The sequence below is a fragment of the Heloderma suspectum genome, chromosome 6 (assembly GCF_057233095.1).
Source record: "Heloderma suspectum isolate Gila_16-S chromosome 6, 16-S_ref, whole genome shotgun sequence".
NCBI classification, from domain to species: domain Eukaryota; kingdom Metazoa; phylum Chordata; class Lepidosauria; order Squamata; family Helodermatidae; genus Heloderma; species Heloderma suspectum.
Genome location: NC_139463.1, coordinates 55,460,181 through 55,487,339, shown reverse-complemented (window position 1 = coordinate 55,487,339; position 27,159 = coordinate 55,460,181). Strand labels below are relative to the sequence as shown.

At 47.9% G+C, this 27,159-nt stretch overlaps 1 protein-coding gene across 11 annotated transcripts in view; it reads left to right on the top strand.

The window, feature by feature from the left end:
- The first annotated feature begins 1,079 nt into the window (after window positions 1–1,079).
- The window catches only part of ATXN7L3 (ataxin 7 like 3), a 48,893-nt gene continuing 22,813 nt past the window's right edge, over window positions 1,080–27,159 (top strand). For 6 of the 11 annotated variants that reach the window (XM_084804458.1, XM_084804455.1, XM_084804456.1 and 3 more), the window contains exons 1-7: window positions 1,080–1,396; window positions 13,917–14,040; window positions 14,916–15,048; window positions 16,678–16,849; window positions 18,516–18,613; window positions 21,118–21,140; window positions 23,394–23,439. In XM_084804458.1, coding sequence (XP_084660584.1) covers window positions 13,990–14,040; window positions 14,916–15,048; window positions 16,678–16,849; window positions 18,516–18,613; window positions 21,118–21,140; window positions 23,394–23,439 — 523 coding nt within the window. In that variant the 5' untranslated portion in view covers window positions 1,080–1,396; window positions 13,917–13,989. The other 5 variants (XM_084804459.1, XM_084804457.1, XM_084804449.1 and 2 more) reach the window with 3 other exon arrangements.

Here is a 27,159-nt window from a genome sequence, read left to right as displayed (position 1 = left end):
TTTACGAATGAAATAATATTTTTAAAATGTCCTTTTGGATTTATTTATTTCATTTCTATACTGCCCAAAAGCCGAAGCTTTTGAACTCCATATAATTAAAACAAATTAACTGCTGCTGTGGTGACAAACCATGTGTGTGCATTTGAAGGAAAGTGGGCTGCTTGTCAGAACTAGCACACTGAACTCTTGACTTCTTTGTTTCCATAGTCACAAATTTTTCAAGATGGAAAAACCCATGTTCCATAGTACCTGATTTCTGACAAGTTACTATTACAGTGAATATTGCCCACCACCACACAGAAGTGAAACTTTTAAGAAAATTTGGACCTGCATTTTTCACACTTGAATCTGAATGTCAATAGCTGCATCCCTGAATTGGCCCACTCCGAATGCCTGTTGTTGGAGATGGAACTTGGGGAGGGCACAGGGCTGTGAAGGGGGGCAGGCAGGGCAGCACTGCTCAAAACGGGGAACACCACCCTTTAGTTTGAAAACCCTCACCTTCACCAACCTGGCGTCCTCCAGATGTGCTGGACTACCAATCCCATCATCCACAGCCTATTACCCTGTGGTTAGTTACCCAGGGGACCTATTTCCCATCTATTCTTACTTCATGGGTTCCAGAGTTGAACACTCAGGTACTGAAAACGGTGGCTGGGGCTGCGCCCTGCCGTTAGTTATTCCGTGGTGAGGGGAAAGCTCTCTGCACGTGCTCAGGGGCATTTCTACCCCGCGTTTCCCGGAGCTGGAAGTTCTTAGCCGGGGCTGAGTTCCTGGAGCGAGGCCAGGCCACAAAGGTTAGGAGGAGTGCGCGCGCTCCCCTCAGGGACACCGGCACGCGCGCGCGCTTCCTCCCCTTGCCCGGCGCCGAAGCCTCCTGGCGCGCTGCGCCAAGACCAACAATGTGACCCGCGGCGGCTCCTCGCGCACCCCCTTGAATGACAGCGAAAGTAGGCGGGGAGAGACGTCGCGGCGATTGGCCGCTTCCTTTCCCCCGAGCTCGCCCATTGGGCGCTCGACTCACCACCGCCCGCCTCTCCCTGTCGCCCCCCCCCCCGCGCCAGTGCCCGCCCCTTCGCCGGTGCCAGCACTTTCGGTTGAGCCCGGATTGCAAAGGGAGCCTCTCTCGCCCCTCCCCCCCTTTCCCGGTCGCCGCCGCCGATGCTGGTGCCGCCGCCGCCGCCGACGAGGACGCGCTAGGCCGGACGCCCCGCCCACCCACGCCCGGACCCCTCCCGCCTGCCGGGGCCTTGCGCGGAGCGGGGCCCGGCGGGGAGGGGGCATGGCTGCTTCGCCCGGCGCCCGGCAGGCCGCCCGGGGCCCGGCAGGCCCGGGCCGTCGAGGCGGGGGGCCCCGGCCGTGAGCGGCCTCCTCGCCGTCCTGCCTGCGCGTGCGGGTAGGTCGCGGGGGCCGGGGGCGTCGCGGGGGAGGCCGGAGCGGGCGAAGGAGCGCCCCGAGGAGGCTGCGGGGACGGGCGGCGCGCGTTCAGAGGGGCGCTTGGCGGAGCAGGCCTCGGCCGCGACTCTCCGCCGAGCCTCCACGCTCAGGGGCACTGCACCTCTCACGCAGGGATGCTGGGGCCGAGCAGCAGAGAGGGCTGTTGGAGCCGTGCCCCGCTCGCGGGCTTCCCGGGAGGGGCTGGTTGGCGGCTGCCGGATGCAGAAGGCCGGGCCAGTTAGACCTTTGGCCGGATCCAGCCGAGGCTGCCTTCCGCGTTCCCATAAAGGAGTGAGGGCGCGATCCTAGGCGTGTTTAGACAGAAGGGAGTCCTACAGCTCCCAGCATTCCCCAGCCAGCAGCAGCTGGCTGGGGAATGCTGGGAGCTGTAGGACTCCCTTCTGTCTAAACACGCCTAGGATCGCGCCCTGAGCGAGTTCGTGGTGTACAGGTCCTTTCAGAACAAGCACGGGGCTAGAATGTCAGGCTGGGGCCGGGGAGACCTGGTTTCACATCCCCCTGTGAGCGATGAAGCTGACTGGGTGACTTGGGGCCTGCAGCGCCCACTCAGCCTGACCTACCTCAGCGGGCTGTTGTGAAGGTTCCCTGGAGGAAGGCCGGGTATGAACGATGTTACTGAATTATCCACAATCCGTTGGTTGAACCTTCCAAGTTCAGAGGCGGCTGGGGGCACTCAGGAAGAGAGGGCCTCCGGCGCTGCTGCCAGGCTACTGCTGCAAACCAGGTGCTGGATTTGAGGGTACCCTGGATGGGATAAGGCTTTAAGCAGATGGGGCAGGGAAACAGAGTGGGGCTGGCCTTCCCTGGTGAAGTGGGGCAGGATGTGACTGGCAAGTAGATCTGTGGGGTGGAATGTATTTCGAAGCATGTGTGAGCGATAGCAAGGAAATTGGGGTGGTGCCAAGGGGAAGGCAGAAGCAGCCGAAGAGAAGAATTGGGAAGCAGATACAAGCCTGAAGGAAGGTGGAAAGTAATTAAGCGGGGGACGTCTGGGAGAGGAAAGGGGTGAGTAAGCAGCACTTAATGAAGGCATGGCGGACTGAACTTGAAGCTGCGAGACTGGCATCATGGCTGAAGCAAGGGGATGGGCAAAAGAGTCAGGTGCTTTGGCAGGGATTGGGTTTCAACCAGGGAGCCGAAGATAACAAAGTTAAGGGGGGCTGGCAGTGATGGGGGAGGGGAATCTGGAAAAAGGTATGGTGGGAGCAGGGTTGAGGGTGGGGATGGCAGGAGGAGTAGAGGAGAAGAAGAGGCATGGAGGGTGAGGTCGGTTTGGGTACATTGTATTATGCAGCCTTCCCCAGCCTAGTGTCCTCCGAGGGCACAACTCCCTTCATCCCCAGACAGCACGGCCTAGTGCTGCAACATGTCCGGGGGACACGAGTACAGTTCTTCCAGGTACTTGCTGTTGCCTGGCTGTGTCTTCAAAAGCACTAAGACGGGTTGAATGTCCACCCTGTACTTTTTAAAAGTGGGTGTTTCCTTTGGAAAGTGTCCTCCCATTCTCTCCGCTGCCACCTCAGCCCTTTTTGCTGGGTGTAGTTTGAACCAGGGCTCAACCCCAGAACCTGCTTCCTATGCTAGTGCCTCACTCTGGAATGTAGGAAGTACTCCTTAACACAAGGGTACCTTGGAGCAGGCCCAGAGTGCATTTCCCTTGCTGTTGAGTAATTGCAGTCCGCCCACCCCACATCATATGCCTGGAAGGAGAGGACAGTCTTAACCTGGTGCTTCAAATGCTCAAAAAGTTACTTGTTCAGACCTTCTGGTCTGTGAATGGCATGGTGAAAGTGACTTTTGTTTGGGGGAAGTGACTTTTGTTTGGGGGGGGGGTGCTCCAGGCCCTCTCTACTACTGTAAGGTTCTGGGGATGAGCCCTGGATCAAATTCTGTCCTGTGGAAGGGGTAGAGGGAGAAGGAAAGAAGGGCACTCTCCTGGTGAAACCTCCACTTAGTTTAAGCCCTGGTGGAAGACTGAGCTTCTGAGGATCAAGATTGATTCTGTGGCTTGAAACAAGGTGTTTAAAGCAGGTTAAGGGAGGCGTTAATCCTGTTTTCAGTGGTAGTGCATTCTAAATGGTGTGTGTGTATTTTGGTTGCTCTGGAGGTTGGTGGGGCAGGATCCATGAAGGAAAGAAGCACTTGGTTGAAGGAGCAGAGAAGCAAGATGGTGGGTGTTGGGAGAACAGCAACGTTTGGGGATGGGTTGGGGTTTGTGAGCCAGGGAAAGGCTTAAGGAGTGGCTTGAGGCTAGAGAGGTGGTTGAGAGGCATGGTGGAGAAGAGAGTACTGTGGTGTAATAGGAGATGGGGGGATATGAGGGGAAGCCATAGAAAAATAAACTAGTCAGCCTTGGAGCTAAGATTTGGAATGCGCTACAGTATGTTAAGATGTGTGCAAAATAGCCAGTTAAATGGAATACATCCTATTAATTTCTCCATTTGCAATCCCTGCGATGAGGGTTCTGAGTGGCCAAAATAGGCGATGGACCCTAAAAACCTTAGGGGTGAGCCAGTCATCTTGTTTCATGGGTTCCTAGGGGCAGATGGGAGGAGGATTCCTAATAAGGAGGCTGTTATGTTCCACTTCCAGTTGGGGCCAACTCCCCTTTTGGCACCCGGTCTAGACATGAGGATATCATTCTGATTCCAGATGGCTGGCTGCAGGGAGGCATTGAATGTTTGGGGGTCCCGTAGTGTCTGGGCTTTGTTTGCTCTTTGTTATGTTAATGAAGGCTCTGCCTGGCCTTAAAGGAGCCCTTCTCCCAACAATAGGGAGCCAGGCAGATCCCCAAATTATTAGCAGGCCTTACACGCTGGCCCATTCTTTGTAAGCCAGCTTTTCTCCCTGTGTTAAAAAGAAATGGACTGCCTTCCATAAGTGGATTTCCCTTCAGTGGTGGCTGCAGTATCTGTTCCCTGCTTCAAAAGGAAATCCATCCTTGAACATGGCATGTGTGGGGAAGACAATGGATATACTAATTTATTTTTTAAAACCCAGTCTGCTTGTCCCTTTTGATCCCTCAGTTGCAAATGGCAAATCCCTTAGCGTAGGGAAGGAGTTAGACTTGGTCCTAGAAAGGGAGTTCTGCATGTATGGGTTCTGCATGTGAACGCAGCAATGGCAACTTCTTTTTCCTGTTTCCCTTTTCACAGCACTTCAAAAAGTAGATTTTTAGAAGCCAGCACCCTTTAAATAATGGCAGCCTTACAAAAGTAAAATCTAGGGCTGTGGTGCAATTAGGGGGTATTACAACATTTGGTTTTCAAATTAAATAACTATAAATAGTACATATAAGAAAACATTAGTCTGAGTACAAGAAAAGGTACCTTTATTTGGACCAGATTGTCTTGAAAATACAGGAAGTGATCTTTTGAGCTGTACTAATTTTGTTCTTCAGGGCTATATATTTCATAGCACTTTCTTTTGTGTATATTCTGTATTGTGTGTGAGTCTCTCTCTCTCTCTCTCTCACACACACACACACACACACACACACATGCACACACACACATATATGCACATACCTACCTTAGCTAATTGGGGGTTGGGCAGCTGAGTCTCTGGCTGTTTAACTGGACTAATATGTCAGCACAGTTTTCTTCATGCCCTTCTACCTTTAAAAAGTGGACCAGGATTCATGTATATATAGATTCTTCTCTCTCCCTCCCCCGCCCCCAACATTGAAATGTAAATATGCCTGAAATGTAGATAGGCCTGGGATCTGCCTGGGAGCTTCCTTTTAGCCAAAGGCAGTACTGTGACAGGTGGGTCTTGCAAAGCATCCTTCTTTTCTCTGTTGCTGCTTCCTTGTATCCATTTGCTTGGGCACTGGGCTGCATCTTTCCTTGAAGGCCTGGACATTCTCAGCAAGACAGAGTGAGTCAGCAGAAACCTCTGGATCCAGGAAGTAACCAGGCTACAGTCTTCTTGGGTCCATTGCAAATTAAAAAGAGTTGCTGTGACTTCTGGATGGGTCGTCGCTCTCTGTGATGGGGACCACTCCCTATCTCCTCTGTAATGAACCCATTTGAGAGCTGATGCTTCTCCTTCGTGGCTCTGGTTTCTGTGAAAGGCCAGGCGGAGAAACTCTGGAATGGTGCTGTTGAAGACAGTGGCCCCCAAATGGGTTTTTGTTCTATGTTTAATGGTTTGGTTTTCTTCCTGCTTGGTTTTTTCTGTACTTGGCAGATTGCCTTGCCTTGATCTGTCAGTTCTTCTCTTAAGGGTGTTTGTATACATGCAAGATGAATGCAGGCAGTTCACTAACCCAGTGCCAGAATTTCTAGATAGAGAGGTGCCAGCACTGTTGCATGGTGTCAGCTGGTTTGTATTCTGCTGTGCAGGTTCTTGTAGGATCCAGTCCATTGGAGGGATTGGGAAATGTGCTTTCTTTTCCTCCTCATGTGTTATTCCTGTGTCCCCCTCCCCCCAATCTTTCATTGGGAGATCGGTAAATGGTGCAGCTGGGGATGGTTGGACACTGGAAGGCTGCTCCCCAATAAAGCTTCTGTAGATGAGATTTGATGGGTGGGTTTTCCTCCCACTTAAGCCAAATGTTTTTGCAGGAAGGAATTAGACTATCTAATGCCTTGGTCTCAAATTTGGCTGTCATAGAATCATAGGATAGTAGGGTTGGAAGGGGCCTACAAGACCATCGAGTCCAACCCCCTGCTCAATGCAGGAGTCCCAAGTCAGAGCATCCTTGACAGATGGCTGTCCAGCCTCATCTTGAACACCTCCAGTGTGGGAGAGCCCACTACCTCCTTAGGTCATTGGTTCCATTGTCTTATTGCTCTAACAGTCAGGAAGTTTTTCCTGATGTTCAGCCGGAATCTGGCTTCCTGTAGCTTGAGCCCATGATTCCATGTCCTGCATTTTGGGATGATCGAGAAGAATTCCTGGCCTTCCTCTCTATGACAACCTTTCAAGTACTTGAAGAGCTCCATCCTGTCTCCCCTCAGTCTTCTCTTCTCAAGGCTGAACATGCCCAGTTCTTTCAGTCTCTCTTCATAGGGCTTTGTTTCCAGTCCCCTGATCATCTTCGTTGCCCCCCTCTGAACCCTCTCCAGCTTGTCTGCATCCTTCTTAAAGTGCGGTGCCCAGAACCGGACACAGTAGTCCAGATGAGGCCTAACCAGTGCTGAGTAGAGGGGAACTAGTACTTCCCGGGATTTGGAAGCTATGCTTATATTAATGTAGCCCAAAATGGCATTGGCCTTTTTTGTAGCCACATCACATTGTTGGTTCATATTCAGCTTGTGATCGACAACAATTCCAAGATCCTTCTCACTTGTAGTGTTGTTCAGCCACGTATCCCCCATCTTGTAACTGCGCATTTGGTTTCTATTTCCTAGATGCAGAACTTGGCATTTTTCCCTGTTAAATGTCATTCTGTTGTTTTCTGCCCAGCGCTCCAGTCTGTCGAGATCACTATGAATTTTGTTTTTGTCTTCCAAAGTATTAGCTATCCCTAGGGATGGCGGAGAATTTCTCCACGAATCTCCGGGAGGCCGAATGCCAACGCAGTCGGTCCCCCGAAATTGGTGGTGAAATTCTCTGCGCCCCCCCCCCCGGGATGGGACTTACCTCTGTCGAATGTCCCTCTCGGTGGCGGGTTTCGGTGGTGGTGGGGGCGGCGGCCGGTCTTCCAACGGCTGCCGCCGCCACCATTTCCCCGTAAAGTAAAGTAAAAAAAAAAAAAAGTGATAGGCTACGTAACTATTTACGTAGCCTATCACGGCTATATTTTCAAAGTCAGCCGTGATAGGCTACATAAATCTTTATCACGGCTGACTTTGGGGGAAAAAAAAAAGTGTGTATGCAAATGGCGGCGCCCATGGGCGCCGCCATTTGCGTTCCTTATTTGGGCAGGGGTAGTCTACGTAAAGATTTACACTGCGTTGCCCTTATTTTCGCCGTAGTCTACATAAATCTTTACATAGACTACCCCTGCCCAAATAAGGAACGCAAATGGCGGCGCCCATGGGCGCCGCCATTTGCATACGCACTTTTTTTCCCCCCCCTCAAAGTCAGCCGTGATAGGCTACGTAAATCGTTACTTAGACTATCACTCCCCCCCCCCCAATTTACTTTTTTATTTTGCGGCCGGGGAGACGGGGCGCCCCCCCCGGCCTGAATTTCGGCCAGGAGGGGCGGGGCACCTTCCCCCCCGGCCTGAATTTCGGGGGGAGAAACGGAGCGCCTCCCCCCCCACCGAACACAGCTGTGGGACCAGGTAAGGGACTTTCGTCCATCCTTAGCTATCCCGCCCAATTTTGTGTCATCTGCAGATTTGATCAGCATTCCATGCACTTCCTCCTCCAAGTCATTAATAAAACATTTGAAGAGCACTGGGCCCAGGACTGAGCCCTGCGGTACCCTGCTCGTTACCTCTCCCCAGTTTGAGAAGATCCCATTGATAAGCACTCTTTGAGTCCGATTCTGTAGCCAACTTTGGATCCACCAGATCATTGTTTCATCTAGCTGACTTTGAGCTAGTTTGCTCATCAGGATATCATGGGGCATTTTGTCGAAAGCTTTGCTGAAGTCGAGGTATATTATGTCTACAGCATTCCCACAGTCCACAAGGGAGGTGACTTGATCAAAAAATGAGATGAGATTCGTCTGGCAGGATTTGTTCTTGACAAATCCATGTTGGCTTCAAGTAATCACTGCATTGTTTTCAAGGTGCTTACAGATGGATTGCTTTATCATCTGCTCCAGAATTTTCCCTGGGATTGATGTCAGACTGACTGGTCCCAGGTTCCCCCTTTTTACCCTTTTTGAAGATAGGGACAACATTAGCCCTCTTCCAGTCATCTGGCACTTCCCCCATCCTCCATGATTGCTCAAAGAGAATAGACAGTGGTTCTGAGAGTTCTTCTGCCAGTTCCTTTATTACTCTAGGATGCAGTTCATCTGGCCCTGGAGATTTGAACTCATTCCAAGTAATGAGGTTCCTATCATTTTGCCATCCTTATTTAACAGCTGAACCACCATTTCTTTCCTCTGTCTTTTACTATGCACGTAGCTGAAGAAAGCTTTTTTGTTGTCGCTAACCTCAGCTCGTTCTCAGCTTTAGCCTTCCTGACGCCATCCCTGCAATTCTGTGCTATCTGCCTGTACTCTTCCTTTGTTACTTGGCCTTCCTTCCACTTCCTATGTGTGTGTGCTTTTTTGTTTTCAGGTCATCTCTATGCTTTTTGTGAAGCCACATTGGCTTCTTCTGTTGTCTTCCACCTTTTTTTCTTGTTGGAATTGTTTGTACTTGTGCCTTGAGAATTTCCTTTTTTAAAAGCTCCCACCCATCTTGGACTCCTTTTCTCATTAGAGTCGCTTGCCATGGGACCTTACTTATCATTGTCCTGAGTTTATTAAAATCGGCTTTCCTAAAATCCAGGGTACGGGTGTGGCTGCACTCGGCTTTTGCTTTCTTTAGAACCAAGAACTCAAGTACAACATGGTCCCTTTCCCCCAGAGTTCCTGTAACTGCTACTTTATCCACTAAGTCATCTCTGTTGGTTAGGATCAAGTCAAGGATAGCCGATCCTCTAGTTCCTTCCTCTACTTTCTGTAGGAGGAAGTGATCCGCCACACAAGTCAGGAATTTCCTGGAGGGACCATGTTTTGCAGAATTTGTCTCCCAACAAATGTCAGGGAAATTGAAGTCCCCCATTACTACTACATCATGCTTCCTTGAAACATTGACTATATGCTTTTCAAAAGTTTCATCCTCGTCTTCTCCTTGATTGGGTGGCCGGTAGTAGACTCCGACCACCATGTTCCTTTTATTCTTTGCTGCATTTATTTTAATCCAGATGCTCTCGATGGGGCTACCAAGCTCCACCTCCTGTATTTCTGTGCAGAGATAATTATTTTTAACATATAGTGCAACCCCACCTCCCTTTCTGTTCCTCCTGTTCCTTTTGAACAAGTTATATCCTTTAGTTGCTGTATTCCGGTCATGGGAGTCATCCCACCAAGTCTCAGTTATACCTATCAAGTCATAATTTCCCTCCTGTATTAGGAGTTCAAGTTCGTTCTGTTTGTTTCCCATACTCTGGGCATTAGTATATAGACATCGAAGACCATGTGCTTCATGGTCTGGCTTTCTTCCTACGTGTTTCTGAAGACTATTATTGGACGCTATTAGAGCTGTTCTCTCTGTTGCGGTTAATGAGCTTTTGTCCATTGTTACCCCCAACTGTATGTCTCCCTTCCCTGTAGGATTCAGTTTAAAGCCCTCCTGATGAAGTTCTTCATGCTGTGGCCAAACACATTCTTCCCATCCTTTGTGAGGTGCAACCTGTCCCTTGCCAACAGTCCATCTTCCAGGAAGTATAGCCCGTGTCCCAGAATCCAAATCTCTCTCGTTGGCACCACCTTTGTAGCCAGTCATTCACCCGGAGTATTTTTCTTTTCCTTTCTATCCCTTTTCAAACTACTGGAAGGATGGATGAGAAAACTATCTGGGCCCCAAAGTTCTTGAGTTTCCTTCCCAAAGCTTCAAAGTCTGACACGATTTCTTCGTAGCTCCACTTGGCGGTATCATTTGTTCCCACATGGATGAGAAGAAATGAATACCTGTCAGTGGGCTTTATGAGTGCAGGCAACCCTTCAGTCACGTCTCTAATCTGTCCGCTTGGGAGACAGCATACCTGGTGAGTCCACGGGTCTTTGCGACATACTTGGGTTTTGATCCCACACAGCAAGGAGTCTCCCACTACTACTACTCTTCCCTTCTTGTAGCTGTAGGCCTTGGTTTCATCGCCTCTGCTTGACTGACCTTCAGCCTCTTGCTTGCTCTCATGCAGGTTCCCCTGTAATTCTTCCTCTGCAGGCTGTCCTCTAGTCTCATTCTCAAGTACCTGGAAACGGTTCCCTAGTTCCACTGCCTCCACTGGTGCCGAGTGTCTTCTAGTTCTTCTGCTCCTAACTGTCACCCTTTTCCAAGGAGTATCCTCTACTTCATTTTTCCTCACCTCAACAGTTTCCTCTTCTGCCTCAGCTTGCTCTTGCTCTTCTAGTTTCTGTTCTTTGCTTTGCTGCTGTAGTTCCACCATTCTGTCCAAGAACTCTTTGTGTTCTCTTATTCCCCGGAGGGTCGACAGTCGCCGCTCCAGTCCTCTTACCTTTTCTTCCAGCAGTGTGATGAACTTGCACTTGCTGCACGTGTAGGCCATGTTGTTCTCAGGCAAGAAAACAAACATGGCACACACCTTGCAGGTCACCACCACTGGAGAGTCTTATCCTTCCATAGTCTCTTTTCCCTTTTTGTGTCTAGCCTCCTGGTTGTTCTAGAGTAACCTGTCCCTGATCCTCTACTCACTGCAGGTTAAAAACAGAGTCCCACTGGTGTGGAAGTGTGTGTAACAAGACAAATAAATTTTAAAAAAATGTTAGGGGTCTCCCCCTTGACCTCCCCTGCTGAACTCCCCTGGCCAACTCCTTGTTTGCTCCCCCTGTTTGCTCGCTCTGATCGCTCGCTCTCTGGGAGCTTGCTTGCTTCTGTAGTCCCTAGACCAGCTGGAGCAGCTTCCTCTGCTCTGCTCAGCTTGGAGTTGGGGAACAGACTGTCATTTAGTAGTAACGCTGCTGTCTGCTTGTGACCTATTATGACAGGCTTATCTATCATGATTCATAAAAAGAGCCATGCTGGATCAGACCAAAGGCCTGCCTAGCCCAGCATTGCCACCGCAGCCAGTCAGATGCCCCAGGGGTGCCCACAGCAGGACATGAGTGCAACAGCAGCCTCCCACTGGTGTTCCCCAGCAACTGGTATTTGGAGGCATACTGCCTCCAATACTAGAGGTAATATGTAGCCAGCATGACTACTAGCCATTGATAGCCTTTGTCACAAGCTGGTATGAGTACTCTGTGCTAAAATATATTCTGCATCAAGAAAAGATGGATTCTGTAGCCTGTAGAAATTACGTACATTTCCATAGCTTACTGTTCTCTAATTCTTGCTGTTTTGCACAGTTTATTCTGGTTTTGCTATTCATGGATGCTGGAGCCCCGTCCCCAAGTGCTGGACCTTGTTCATAAAGCTCTCTGTCTTCTGAGATTTCAGTGGCCATTGCTACTTTCAGACACGTTTTCACAGCCACCAGGGCTATGAACTTGGGTTGATGGTTTTTTAAAAATGTGAAATTGAGATTCCCCAGAGGCTGAATCAAGCAACACCACAATCTGCCCCTTGTTGGTGCTGCCTCTGATTCATGGCATATATACAGCCTTATTCTGAACCTGTTTCAGCTCATTATTTGAATTGTTGCTTAGCTTCTGTGCATTTCCCGATTCTGTGATGGGACAAGCAAATGTGGAATTTGATGCTACCTGCAGAATTCAGCATCCTGAAAATCTCTGCTTGCCATATAATCTCAAAAGTTTCCAGCACTTTCGGCTGTAAAAATAGATTCGAAAATGTGTAGTCAGTGTCTGGTGAAATCTCAAGATGCCAGAGAGGAGACTGAACAGGACTTTCAGTTCCAGATGTGTGTGGTGTAGCAGCCATCTCGAGGTAGTTCATATGTTATGCCATAAACTGTTGGGGGGCAGAGCCCACCTTGTCAGATGCGTGCAGTGGTGGTATATATACACATGGGTTGGGGAACTGGGTTGTAAAAATGCCAGGGGATGGAACCTGGTTATTGAGAGCTGCTGTAGCAGAACAGCTAAGGCTGAACTGCAAATGAGGAGTTCCCTGGTTCAAATGTCACATCTTCTGTGACTAACCTACTAGGTGGCTTTAGGCAAGCCATTCCCCCCTCCCCTGCCCTGCGCTCTCTCAGCCCCAACTCCCATCTGCAGTGTGGGGATGCTAACGGTGATTTAACTTACAGGATGTTGTAAGGATTACAAGGTAATATCTGTGAAGAGAGCATTTGAAAGCACTATATAAATGCTTGTTGTTGTTGTTGTTGGCAAGGAGTAGGGCATGAAGCAAAGTGCCAGGGATTGGAAGCAGTCCAGCCATAACCGAGAAGGTGAGGTGAATGTGTCTGGCTATCCAGAAGAGAGGGAGAGAGATGCATGTGCGCGCTCCCTCCAAGCTGATCATGAGTTCCGTCCTACACCACGGTAGGAACATCTGCCTTATACCCAGTCAGATCATTGGTCTGTCTAGCCCAGTATTGTTGACACTGACTGGCAGCAGCAGCTCTCCAGGGTTTCAGGCAGGAATTTTTCCAGACCTACCGGTAGATGCTGGGGACCAGACCTGGGACCTTCTGCATACAAAGCAGGGGCTCTGCCACTGAGCCACAGCAGCACCCACCCTGTGTGCCTGGGCATTGGGTAGAGGAATGTGGGTGTGATAAACCCAGTGTTGTACCTGAAGCCATAGGAGTGGCTGGAATGGCCCTGCAAGAAAGGGAGGTTTGGAGGCTTTGGGGCCACCAGCCATCAGGCAGGCTCTGCAAAGAGGAAAATAAACTTTACAAAGTGGGGCCAAAAAAGTGGGGCCAAAAAGTTTATTACTTTTTAATATGTTTCGATTTGTAGCCCGCCTTTCCACACAAATGGTGCCCCAAGTGAGAGAGAGAAGTAGGGATGTTACACTGGTGTGCAGGCAACAAGTGAGCCAGGTAGAGTAGGTGTAAAGGCAATCCAGCAGTGAAGAGATAGCGCTGCATAGCTCGAGGCTGCTGTACTTCCAGGGAGCTAATCAGGGGGTTGGTGGCAGGGACCCACGATGCACCAGGGTTCCAAGCTCTCAGCATCATGCATCTCATTGGGCTGCCTACTGATATGGTGTGACTGTTGACTTCTGTGGCTGAGCTCTCAGCAGGGGGGAACAATTGCTTCACCAATGACACATTACTGGGAGCTACAGGATGGCCTTGATACTGCTGGCAGTGGCAGATAGACACAAGGGTATGACTGACAAGCCAGCAGTTCCTCCTTTTGTTCAACTCTAAGGGGTCTGGCTGCTGTTACAGTGCTTCATGCCCTGACTACATACAGGCGAGGTTTGATGCTTGCGAGTGGTAGCCAGAAAATGGTAAAGTCAGGCCCGTTTACAATCTGTTTTGTTAAGGAATTATTTACGCTTCATACCAGGGTTGTAACATTTCATTGCATGATCTAATGAATCAGTCAATTAAAAATCTTTCAGTCAGTTTCAAGGTGTCCTCAGTCCAGCAGTGGAACTTCAATATTTTGTAATTAATAGTGCTTGTAGAAACTGCAGGAAGCAGGTATTATCTTTTAAGAGGCATTTTCAATTCTCTTTTGCAGAGAGAATGGAATAAATACTTCTAGAATAGTGCCTGGTTTTAGCACCAGCTAAATAGCATTTTCTTCAGAGCTATTGTTAATGTGCAGACTTTATCAGTTTCATTCTATTATTAACACTTAAACCACTGTCTGGTTTCCTACCAATAGGCTCACCCTTCAGTTTGGAAGCAAGTTTCCTAGATGATTACTAAATCCTTCTGTCTGTCCTCATGCAGGGGGATACCTTCCCATTTCAGCCTGGCCTCTGCTATGTTATGTTCTCAGCATCTTCTCCGGTAGCTTTTGCAAATGAAAATGGAGGACATGACTTTGTCGGGCCTGGATAACAGCAAGCTGGAGGTAAGTCGCCTCTCTTGAGGTAAAGGCTCCTGGCAAAGATTTTGAGGCAGCAATTTCAATGAAACCAGGCTGAAACAGATGGGTTCTTGAAAAAACCTTGCTGGAGGACCTGTTTTCCTGGGGACAGAGCTTAGTGTTTGCCAGGGCTTAGCCCTAGGCTTGAGCCTTTCCATAGTGCTGTGGATCACCTGTGTGACATTGAAAATAAGAGCTTTTAAAAATGTATTGAGTGTAGCTTAAAAGTGTAACACATTCTGCCCTTTATATTTAAAAAAAACCTACAGTAGAATATTAGTTCATTTTACATGGCTGCAGTTTTGAAGACTAAGTTATGATCCAGAGGCTACTGGTGACCTCAACCATTTGCCTGTGCAATTGCCATCTGTTTTCCCCCCACTTTCCACTGTCCTCACCACGTCTTCTAAAATTGATCTTGTGCGTCTTTCCTGATGGGACATTGCACGATATTGGTTTAGAAGAAGGTGGAAAAGGGGAGGGGCAGGGAAGCGCAAACCTGCTGTGGTTCCTGTGCTGTTTCGCAGCACCCCCTCTGTACTGTCATGTCCAAAACAGCCCTTGGTCTGTATTGAAACATTCGGAATCGCTCTGGAGTGACAACAGAAAGGGATTGAAGACTTCCAAGCTGCCTCTGGATGCAGATGTTTTCTATATGCCTGAAAACCAGAGTTGTTGGGGGGGACATGGCTTGCGGAAATCTTTCTCTTAGGAGGATGCAGCCACCTAAATGAAGTAATATTCTACTCTGTATGTTCTGAGGCTAGGCCCTGAACAGAACTTGATTCTGAGGCTTGAACTATGGGACCGGTGTCCAGCTTATATGTTGTTGTTAAATGCTTGGTCTTCTTGCTTTTTAGGCTGTGGCTCATGATATTTATACAGACTTGATTGAGGATGCTTGCCTGGGCTTGTGCTTTGAGGTGCACCGTGCTGTCAAATGTGGCTACTTCTTTCTGGATGACACAGACCCTGATAGTATGAAGGACTTTGGTAAGTGTGTGTTTGCAGCCAGTGACGTCTCTGTGCTGGCTCCCCTTTACATTCAGCCTTTTACAAAGTGAGCACTTTAAAAAAGTCAGTCATACTGGTTGGCTGCGGAATTATTTATTTGGAAGGAACCGCTGGTTACATTTAGAGCAGATTAAGCATATGTGGTACATGTAAGGAGCAAATGCACTGCAGAACAAATGAGTCTGGACAATTCAGTTTGGATGAGTTATGTACTCTACTAAGTTATGTACTCTAAGGGGAGGCAGAAACTCCCCAGGATCTCTCAACTCAGTAAGGTGTGGAGAGGAAGGGAAATTCTCTTCCCAACCTTGGGTCTAGTGACTACTAGGAACTTGAGTGGCCCAGGTATGTCACGTCTTTGTTCCTTTCCCCACATGTTCGCTTTCATGTCTGACACCAGCTGTGCAGGAAGGAGAAGAGCAACTTGCATTTCCTCTGCATCCGAGTAACATACCTTGGTGATTGCTATGAAGAGAAAGCTGGAGAAGAGCAAGCCTAATAATGGGGCCTTAAGGGAGGAGGGGTGGCATACACCGCTGGGGAGACGAGGGCACTGGCCCTTGCTCATTTTGAGCATGGAAGGAACTGAGAGTGGGGAGGCCATGGGGGTGCAGAGAAACGGGCCAGTGTCACGCTTGTTGCTACAGAGATGGAATGAGAGGAGTTGAAAGCCAAAGCCTGAGGTGGCTGCATTCAGTGGGGAGGGGTGGGAGAGAATCCTGTAGAATCTGAATGTTTGCATCCTCGGAGGGTGCGACTAGGTGGCTTATGCTACTCTGTAATCTTTACTTTAATGGGAATTTGCAAGTCACACAAGTGGCATTTTCCCATTTACATTCCAGCCTTGTAAAACCACAAAAGTCAATTGTCCACAAACTTACAACTACATCTGTCCACTTGTTTCTTTGTTTGTTTGTTTATTTATTAATTAAATTTCTTAATCGCCCATCTGGCCAGTCACCCAGCCACTATAGGCGATGTACAATAATACAAACAGTTTAAAAACAATAAAATTACACATTAAAACATCATTTTCTAAAATTCCCTAGCCCACCCCAAACGCCTGCCTGAACAACCAAATTTTCAATGCATGGCGGAAGCTCATTAAAGAGCTTCTGCCACGCATGTAACTCACGATTATCGTGATATTCTGGGAGTGAGTATTTGGGTCACTAAGAAGGAAAGATCTGGGTGGAGATCAGTGATCATGTGCGGGATGGATAGAGCAGGAAGGAGAAGTGTGGCGTAATGAGCAACACACGTTTTTCCTTTTGTGTTCTACACCTTGTGGGCCAGAGCCATTCCATGTTCTGGTGGTGTCTGCTCCTCCCTTTGTAGTTAAGAGTTCTGTATGTAGGAGCTGGAGCTGGTCTGCTGGCATCAATGGTGATTGCACTGTAGATCTCTGGTTACCTATTGATCATCTTAAAAGAATGGTGAGCTGGAGTCTGTGCGCATCCAGCCAGTCCAAACTGTTATTCAGTACTGAGTCCCTTGAGCTGCTTGTGTTTGCAGATCTTTTTGTGCCTTCCTGCCTCCCACTCCTTCTCTTTTCCTGCCTATCACTCCTGCTGAAAGACCGCCTTTCTCTTCCCTCCCTGCTTACAGAAATTGTAGATCAACCAGGGCTGGATATCTTTGGCCAGGTCTATAACCAATGGAAGAACAAGGAATGCGTTTGCCCAAATTGCAGCCGAAGTATTGCCGCCTCCCGCTTCGCCCCACATTTGGAGAAGTGCCTCGGTATGGGCCGGAACAGTAGCCGCATTGCCAATCGGAGGTGAGGTCTTGAGAATGAGGGGGTGGGGGTGGAATCACACTGTAAAAATTAACGCTTTCAAAGTGAGTGAGGGTGAGGGGGTGGGGACTGGGATGAGATTTCAGTAAGACAGAATAAGTGCAAAAATAGATAGCATTTTGGTTCCCAAGATCCCAGTCCAAAGAAGTTTTTATATATTCTGTGCTTAAAGAATGTTTACATTTGTGCCACGCTAACCTAAATTCTGCACCACTAAAAAACTGAATTGAAAATAATTTATTTTTGCATCATGCATTTGCCTTCTGCTAGTCCTGGGGAAGGCTGGCCGCTAGGAAGGGCAATAGAGTCCTGCCCTCTGATCAAGAGAAGTCCCTGCTTACATGTGGTGCATCTTCTTCTACTCCGCCTTCACCCCGCAGCTGCTGAGAGCTGACCAGGGGTAGCCGACATGTTTTCAAGATCAGTCTTGCAGCTTTAAGATCTAAGGCCTTCTCAGTTATTAAAACAATAAAATTGAGATCAGCCAGATGCAAAATGTTGAACCTGAAATCAAATTCCATGGTTATCTGGCGTGACTGAGAGACACAGCCCAGATCAACGCATGCGGTCTTTTGAACTGATCTGGTGCACTCTGATGTCCTGACTAAGAGGCCAGTTTTCAAACCAGGAAGTCCCTAGTTCAAATCTTGCCTCTGCCATGACTTTGCCAAATCCAAATGGCCTCAGGCGAGCTACTGTTTGTCTTGGCCCCTGTTTTCCTCCACTCCCCCCCTCCCCCATGTGCACTATGGGGAATATTGTTCTGACCTACTTTATAGGGTTGTTGAAAGGATTGCTGAGAGGTTTCATGTCAGCTGCTTTGAATGCTCAAAAAGTGCTATAAATGCTAAGAAATATTAAGAGAATGCACCTGGCAATGCAAGAACATGCTTGATTCATATTTGACTCTACTTGTCCCATCACACTTAATCCTTATACAGGTGTTTCCCAGTTTACTACCTTCTAGGAGCCCTTTCTGTCTTTTCTGGGAAGGAACATCTTAGCATATTCAAGAGGATTCAGGGGCATGTTCTAGGGCAGGGTGGACAGAAGGTAGAACTCTGAGTGATTTGCAGTAGATCAGCAAGACTTACTGACTCCCAGTTGTTTAACAATAGTAGCAATAAAATTATTCCCCACCATAAATTATACTGCTGAAATGAAGGAAGCTCAGGGTGATCTGGATTATATTTTTGTGTGGAAGGACTGTGAGCTCTGTTCGCTTTTGGTACTGAAAATGGCTTCCTGGGCTCAGAACTGTTTTGAGTCTAAGTGTATGTCTTTTGCACCAGGCTCCATTTGGTGCATCTCAGGGTTCTAGTAAAAAACAGTACATCCTGCAAGGCTGAAGCCCAGCCACCCTTATTCTCGGCCACATACTCAGTTCACATAAGGTGTCTGGAAATCTTGTTTGAGCCTCATCACCACCTTGTGGGAACTCAGAATGTACCACAGAACACCTCCAACGCTTCCTTGCAGCTGCGCTTTGCACAGGAAGATGCCTTGGGGCAGAAAGCAGTCTTTCAGAGAAGATTGTCCACCTTTATGGGCCTGCAGTTTGAACATCACTGCTCTAATTACACTCCCCCACACCATGAAAAAAGCTATCCAACTTACTTTTCCTCTCTTCCTGTTCCCTTTGCTATAGGATAGCAAGTAGTAACAACATGAACAAATCCGAGAGCGACCAAGAGGACAATGATGACATAAATGATAATGACTGGTCCTATGGTTCTGAGAAGAAAGGTAAGCCACGGCCAGCTAAGGTTTCTGGACTGTGGAGCTGCAAGAATTGAGGTCTACGTGTGCATGCAGTCATTTGGAGGGTAGTAAGAATTATTTATATTTATTTATTATTTAATTTATTAATCGCCCATCTGGCTAGTCACCCAGCCACTCTGGGCGATGTACAACATACAATAAAACAATAAAATTCTACAATAAAAACATTTTCTAAAATACCCTAGCCCACCCCAAATGCCTGCCTGAACAGCCACGTTTTTAATGCACGACGGAAGCTCATTAAAGAGGGGGCATGACGGAGTTCCCTAGGGAGGGAGTTCCACAGAGTGGGGGCCACTACAGAAAAGGCCCTCTCCCTCGTCCCCACCAGTCTAGCTGTCCTGGCTGATGGGACAGAGAGAAGGCCATCCGAGGCTGATCTTGTTAAGCGGCCTGTCTGGTGCTACTGGAGGCGTTCCTTAAGATAGGCTGGGCCGGAACCATATAGGGTTTTAAAGGTCAAAACCGACACCTTGAATTTGGCCCGGAAAACAACTGGTAACCAGTGCAACTCCCTCAGCACTGGAGTGATGTGATCTCACTGGCGGCTGCCTTTAATCAGGCGAGCTGCCACGTTCTGTACCAGCTGCAGTTTCCGAACCGTCTTCAAGGGTAACCCCACGTAGAGCGCATTACAGTAGTCTAAACGAGAGGAGACCAGGGCATGTACTACCGATGGGAGCAGATGGTCGGGAAGGAAGGGGCGCAGCTGCCGTATCAGATGGAGTTGATACAGCGCTGACCGGCTCACAGCTGACACCTGAGCCTCCATGGACAGCTGGGAGTCCAAAATGACCCCCAGGCTGCGGACCTGGTCTTTCAAGGGTAGCCGTACCCCCATTCAACACCAGGTCAACATCCCCCAGCCTCCTCTTGTCTCCCACCAAAAGTACCTCGGTCTTGTCAGGGTTCAGCTTCAGCTTATTCCTCCCCATCCAGCCACTCACTGTCTCCAGACATTTGGACAGGGATTCTACGGCCAACCTTGGTGAAGATTTGAATGAGAGGTAGAGCTGCGTGTCATCCGCATATTGATGACACCGCACCCCAAACCTCCTGATGATAGCCCCCAGCGGCTTCACATAGATGTTAAATAGCATCGGGGAGAGGATGGAACCCTGTGGCACCCCACAAGTGAGTGGCCACGGGTCCGAAACCTCCTCTCCCAGTGCTACCCTCTGGTACCTGCCGGAGAGGAAGGACCGGAACCACCGCAATACGGTGTCTCCAGTGCCCAACCCCTCCAGGCGGTCCAGGAGGATACCGTGGTCAACGGTATCAAAAGCCGCTGAGAGGTCGAGGAGAACAAGGAAGGAGCATTCACCCCTATCCAGAGCCCTCCTCATATCATCCACCAAGGTGACCAAGGCCGTTTCTGTCCCATGCCCAAGCCTGAAGCCTGACTGAAATGGGTCTAGATAATCAGTTTCTTCCAAGTGTGCCTTCAACTGCACCGCCACCACCCGCTCAATCACCTTGCCCCAAAATGGCAGATTTGAGACTGGGCGAAAGTTGTTCAGAACTTGAGGATCCAAAGAGGGCTTCTTTAAGAGCGGTCTTATCACTGCCTCCTTGAGGGCTGATGGCATCACTCCCTCCTCAAGGGAGGCGTTCACCACCGCCCTGATCCCCTCACCCAGTCTCTCTCTGCAGCCCATAATGAGCCACGATGGGCAAGCATCAAGTAAGCAGGTGGTCAGCCTTACAGATGAAAGCACCTTGTCCACTTCATCAGAAGGAAAAAGCTGGAACCGATCCCACAAAACCGGTTTGCCACAGGCCGCCTCTTGCTCACTAACTGTATCCACAGCGTGCAGAGTAACACACCTAATCCGATCAATTTTATCTGCAAAGTGGCTTGCCAAGGCCTCACAGGAGGCCTTAGAATGCTCCAGTGGTTCTGGAGCTACAGGACCGACCAGGCTCCGGACCACTTGGAACAGCCTCCTGGGACAGCACTCTGCAGACGCAATGGAGGCAGCATAATGGCTGCCTCCATTGTAAGAATGGCTGTTAATAATAGGATTCTCTTACTATAATGAGAACCTGTGCTGAATTTGGGTTACCTAGTTTTAAAAAAACCTGGTACCTAGTTGGAACTTGGGCCAGAGGTCAGAGCAGGTCTTGTGGTGCAGCCTGGTGGGTTGGGGGGTACAATCGAGGTACGAACCCCAGTGCAAACAATGCTGATTCACTTAAGGGGTTCAGGTTAAAAAAAAAAGCATGCAGGAGTGGTAGAGAACCAGCCTTGACCTTTTTGCTGTCTGGCAGCTGGTCAGGCCATTTAAAAATAAATAAATTCTCATAAGTTGGCAGCGCCATGTTGCTGGTTTAGTATAATGTTGTGCTACATTCCACACAGAAGGACTTATAGAAAACATTTGTCAGAATAAGTCCTCGAGGTGGCAGAGGCTTTGGTTTGTTCTGGTGATGGTATGTTAAAATAGCCCCCTTTTCCTTCTCCTTAGCAAAGAAGAGAAAATCGGATAAGGTAAGATCATTATTATTAGTATGGGCAGGATTGGTCAAGGTGCGCATTTCTAACTTTTTTTTTTTGCAAAGAGCAATCAGCATCCCTGTACGTGTGAGCGAACCTGCTGGTTTCTCCCAGCTTCCATGATATTATCCTTCTTGTTGAACTTGGCTTCCAAAGTCCTTGGAGGTTTATGGGAGGCTGTTAATGGAAAGGGTGGGGCACTTTGGGATGGCCTGATGGGTGATGCTACTTACCCCTGGGGTCTGATCGATGGCCACCCCTGTCTATTTGCTTAGTGTTTCTGGAGCGTTGTGTGGCTTGCTCACTTGAGTGATCAGGGGCTGTTTGCTCTGCAGGCACTGCTAGGCAAAGGAGTACAGAAAAAGAAAAAGGGGAAGTAACCAAATGCAGGAAAAGAGGAAGCCTCCACAAGTGCACAGAAGTTTGTTTAAAGAGCCCAACATATTTTGGATATAAATTCTCCTGCAGGAGCATCCTGACATGAATCTTTTGTCTCCTGCTCTGTTGCAGAACGATTCTATAAAGATATTTCTGTGTACCTGGGGCTTCATCCTCCTTTGACTGTTAGGAAGTACACTTGGCTCTGGCATGTTGTGGTGAGGAGAAGAGATGTGAAGACCCAAGAAAAACCCAAACTCCAGGGCGTATTTTTTCCCAAAAAAACTGAACAATTTCAAAATATTAATTATTTTCTTTTAGAATGATGAGTACAATGTTTAAGACAAGGCTACCTGGCTTTACTCCCCAAAATGATTTCTATGTAATAGGAAGGCTTTAATGTAAAACTAGAGATGTAACATTTCTGGAAATTTTGAAGCTATGGGGGAAATGGCTTTTTAATCAATCCTCTCTGTAAGGTTTGCAGCATAGTTATTTCTTCCATTCCTTATTCAAATTAAAGTGCAATTCTATGCATATTTAGACAGGAAAAAGTCCTAAGACCTTTTCCTAGGATTGTGAACCTATTGCTGTATTGTATCTTTTTAGGAATGGTCCAAGACATGCTCAGTTTCCCAGTATGTGACTAGAGTCACCATATCATAATATGTGAGGGAAATGTGCATTCTTGGCAGTTTGTGTTTTGTTCTATAGAGTCCTGTGTTTCTGGGCTTGTTCTGGTTAGATGCTGTAGCCGTCAATGACTGTAGCTCTAAAGTGCCCACGTGAGAGAAACACTGTAGGTTATCCCACCTCTACCACCACATGCGATGGAACAGTGTGAAGGTCATCCCATCTATGTTCCTTTTAAAAAACAAACGTTGAGGCTTGTGTCTGTGGAACTCACTGCCACATTTCTTAGTAAAGTTCCCAATTAGACCTCACCATTCTGCCTCAGCTATAAAATCTTTGACCACTGCCACCAAAATAAACACTCTCTACCTAAAAGAAACTCAGTAGCCTGGTTCCTATGGTGTAGGCATGGGATTGCCACCTCTGCTAGAGACAGCCTTTCAAAATCAACAAAAACTAAGATGTTTATTAAGAGGAATTATTTCCAAAAGGGAATAAAATGTCATTCTTCAAATAATAGATTGAGATTGCGTAAAGGTTCTTAAATTAAATATGCTTGGCTTCCATTCCTGATAGGTAAGAGAGTCTTCCCCAGCTAAATAAGCTCTCAGTAGTTTTTCCTTCAGACCAGATCTCCCTAAACTCGACCCCAACCAATTCATCACACACAGGAACAGCTACTGTTGACCAGACTTCTTCTGCCTCCAGTTCTTCCTGCTTCTTCTGGCTTCTGTGGTGATGCTGATATTTCAAGGACTGCTTGCTGAAGTTCCCTCTTGTCAGACAGGAACTTAAAATGTATTATGTATAATTTGTTTTGCTAATAGAATTATCGTGTTTGGTATATTAAAAGTATAGTTTATTCAGACAATAACAACACATTTACTGAGTTTACTTGTAAACATTTTTAATTTTAATGATAAATTTATGAGCAAACCTAAGTTATACATAATGCATTTTATGTTCCTAAAGTAACAAAGTGACTTTAGATCTCTAAAGAGCGCTAAAAATACAAATACATTGAAATTTTTTCAGTTTTCTCCCAAAATGTATTTTTTTTCAACCCCCCCTGGAAAAAACTCCCAGTGTTTTCCCCCATGACTTCAAGGTTTTCAGAAATTGACATGTCTGTGAGGAGTGCTAGATAATAACCCTTTTTAAAGTTATCGGCAAGAGATGAGCATCTGGGAGTTACTTTTGGAAACTGACTTTTTGCTATTTCCTTCTTTGTTTCAGAATCCCAATTCACCCCGAAGATCCAAGTCCCTGAAACATAAAAATGGTGAGTGTGTTGTGGGGAATATTCCCTACCCTCCCTGAAGCCTCCAGATTGCACACTGTAGCAGTAGTTCCCAAGGAATGTCCCAAGCTCCCGTGGCACACGTACTTGTCTTAATCAAACTTCAGAAGCACTTGTCACTCTTGGGATGAGAAGATTTGCCTTTTTATGCTGTGTAAGAGTAAGAATTATCTGCCCTCAGAGGGAAGCTCCCCTCGCCATGTCTCTACAAAAGGTCACGTATGTAGACATGCCTGGTTATTGGACGAGACCAAGGCTGGAGCAGTGACCTGCACAGAGAAGCAGCACATTTGCAGGGGCTCTGCATTGGGAGTGATGGATGTGCTTGCACCTGTTGCAGAAATACCTGCCCTTTAAAGGAGGCAAAGCCAGGGCAACAAATCATGCAGGGAAGCAGCAGGGAACCTCTTCTGTGGTTAGTCTTCTGTGGTTCTGTGGTTCTTGGGTTAATTTTAATTTTTTAAAATTTTGTTTAATGCACTGTCAGTTTTCCCACTGCTCAGTGCCACGTGCCAGCGTTGTTTAAGAATTACTACCTTAAGAATGTGCAGAGCAGAACACAAAGATATAAACTCTGGGTTGTGAACGTAATTTATGCAGTGCATGGAATCGTGATATTTTTGTCAGTCAGCTAAGAATCTCAACTTGTTTACGGCGGATGTGGACAAACTGCCACCTGCGTGCTGCATGTGATCCGGGGCAGGGGGCGGAGGGGCGCCTGTCTGCAGCTGACTGGGGCCCTAGCCGCCCTTGCCCAGTTCCTCTCCTTGCCCCCCTCTTGCTGTACATCTGTAAACAGACTCCTTTGCTACTCTAGCCTGCTGTAATCTGTGGTTCTATCATGAATAACATTTCTGAGAGTAACTGTGGAATACAGAAAGCTAGAGTGGCAAACGGCCCTCTGGCCCTCTGCGTTCACTCCTGTAAGAATCCTATTCTTGAGAGAGGAACCATGGACTAAGGTGGGCTAGAGAACCTCTCCTCTGCAGGGAAGGGAGTCGTGGGGGAGGAGAGGTTTAATTCTTACCACCCCCAAGATCCTGATGAAGATCACCCCAGGGGGGTGGGGGAACTTAAGAGGGCAGGTCTGTGTGTGTGGGGGTCTGTGTTTAGGAGATGTGTGTATAAAGAAGGAAAGAGAAAGAGAGAGATGGGGGGGAGCGAGAGAGAGACAGTGGGGGGAAGGCTGTGTGTGTGTGTGTGTGTGTGTGTGTGTGCGTGCGCGTGCGTAGGAGGGGGAGTGGAGCCCAGCATCCACCCATCTCTGGCTTTGGCCATGCCCACTGCTGGCCTGAAGTCCCCTGACCACTGCCACATGTAGCCTTTGGAGAAAAATGTTGCCCATCTCTGGTTTAAGGCGGTCAAAGCATATCAAGTCTGTAGTCCTTAAGTGAAAAGTGTACACAGTGCATGCTATGTTCAGAAAATACAGTATTTTGTTAAGGCTTCCAAGTAGATTGGGGTTTTTATTTTTTTATTTATTACATTTCTATACCACCCAATAGCCAAAGCTCTCTGGGTGGTTCACAACAATTAAAGCCATAAAATACAAGATAATAAAATACAATCTAAACGTTTAAAACTACAGTATAAGAATAATAACCAGATAGAACCTAGCTGCAGTGCAGCGATTTAAAATACAATACCAAATTTAAAACAGAAACTGAAAAACTAAAATGCCTGCGGAAATAACAAGGTCTTCCCCTGGCTCTGAAAAGAGCACATTGTAGGCACCAGGTGAGCCTCTCTGGGAAGCTCATTCCACAACTGGGGTGCCACAACAGAGAAGCCCCTCTTCTTACTAGCAACTCACCTCACTTCCTTTGGTGGGGGCTCCTGGAGAAGGGCTGCTGAAGCTTATCTTAGGGTCCGGGCAGATGTATATGGGAGGAAACTATCTTTCAGGTAACCTGGCCCCATGCCACTTAGGGCTTTGAATGTTAATACCAGCATTTGGAATTGGGCTCAGAAATGGACTGACAGCCAGTGCCGATGCAAAAGTACTGGCATAATATGGTCACGTTGGCCAGTCCCTGTTAACAGTCTCGCTGCCCTATTTTGGACCAGCTCAAGTTTCCAGACCACTTTCATTCATTCAAGCATTTGATAAAGAGAATTTTGAATAGCAGCTGAACATTGTGTAATGTCATGGGCAAACAGTTGGCTTTCGGACACGTCAAGTGACCAATGTGCATCCTGCCCAAGCCCCCCTTACTGGTGCTGGTGGGCCATTTTCGTTGGGAACTGGTGTTACCGGTATCCTTTCCTACCCACCTTACTGGAGGGTTGAGGTCTCGTCATTACATTGAGTTGAGGAGCAATTCTTCTTCGTGTGTTGATCCCCATTTAGGTTAGTCCTCAAAGCTCACCTAACGGTTCAGAAGACTAGATACCTTTCATTATTGTGCTGTGGCACCAGCTGACGGGGAAGACATCTCCGGTCTCTGCACTCTGAGCGTTGGGCAAGTGTCTGCAACCACCCTTTAAAGGGGTCTCGTTGCCAGATGTGTATGAAAGTGGCATGGTCTCTGTGTATCATGTCTTTACCATTTAATGGCCTATATACAAGGGCAAGAAATGACAGGTTTCATGGATATGCTTACCATCATGGTACCTTTGTGTGACCTGCCTGCACCCACCTCTGAGTAGGTCAGTTGCTAATCTTTCATATGTGTGACTTCACAAAGAAGAAAGACAGGTTTCTTGCCTGCAACTAACATTCTTCTTTTGGTCATCTGTGCCATCACACAACCCACCCTCCTTCTCCATGATAGGCCTTTTATTTTAGGTTTGCTGTGGTTTACAAGGAACTGAGATTAGCATGGGAAGCATAGCATGTGCCTTCCCTGCCTTAGGGACCATGGGTTGGTCTGTCAGGGAGAAAGAGTGGTTGAAGTGCTGAATATTTGGATGGTTCAAATGGGGCCTAGTAGGCCACATATATGGCTTTTGGGGATGGTGGCTGTGTGAGCTTGTTTCCTAGAGTGGATGCAAGTGGGGTTGCTTAAGGCAGAGCAGTTCACCCATGGGACTGTTCCAACATGTCATTAGCTCAACCCATTCTACAGGATACGCTCTGGACCTCATATTTGGAACTGGATGTGAGATTGGTGGTCTGGAATTGGGAGATTCTCTGTAACCCCTTTGTCATGGTTGGACCGTTTCCTGGAGAAGATCGGCAGTGGTTCTTCCCCTCTGCGGGTGTGACAGATCTATTAAGATAGTCCGCCCCCTGAGATTTATGGAGTCCAAAGGATTCCTGAATGTTCTGAGGAAATTTTCTACTTGACATGGCTGGTGCCCCTGTTGGAGCCCTGGTCTCACTATGGAATGGTAAGATTGAAGGGGATGTTGACAGAATCACTCCCAAGCATCCTCTCCTGCAGTGTATGGCCTAGCCAGCTCTTTGGGTTCCAGAGAACTGGGGACAATGAGACAAACAGGGTGACAGCCATCTCATAGCAAGTGTGACCAGACACAAGTAAGAGCACACTACCATGCCTACATCTTTGGGTAGCCGGCCAACAGCTTTTTTGAGTGGTGAACGGTGCATTATATCTCCAGACTGGGGGAACGGGCATCCAAATGGCAAATGCAGTTCACTGTAAGCCAGTGTGAAGTGATGCACATTGGGGCAAAGAATCCCAACTTCAAGAATAGCCTGATGGGATCTGAGCTAGCGGGGACCAACCAGGAAAAAGA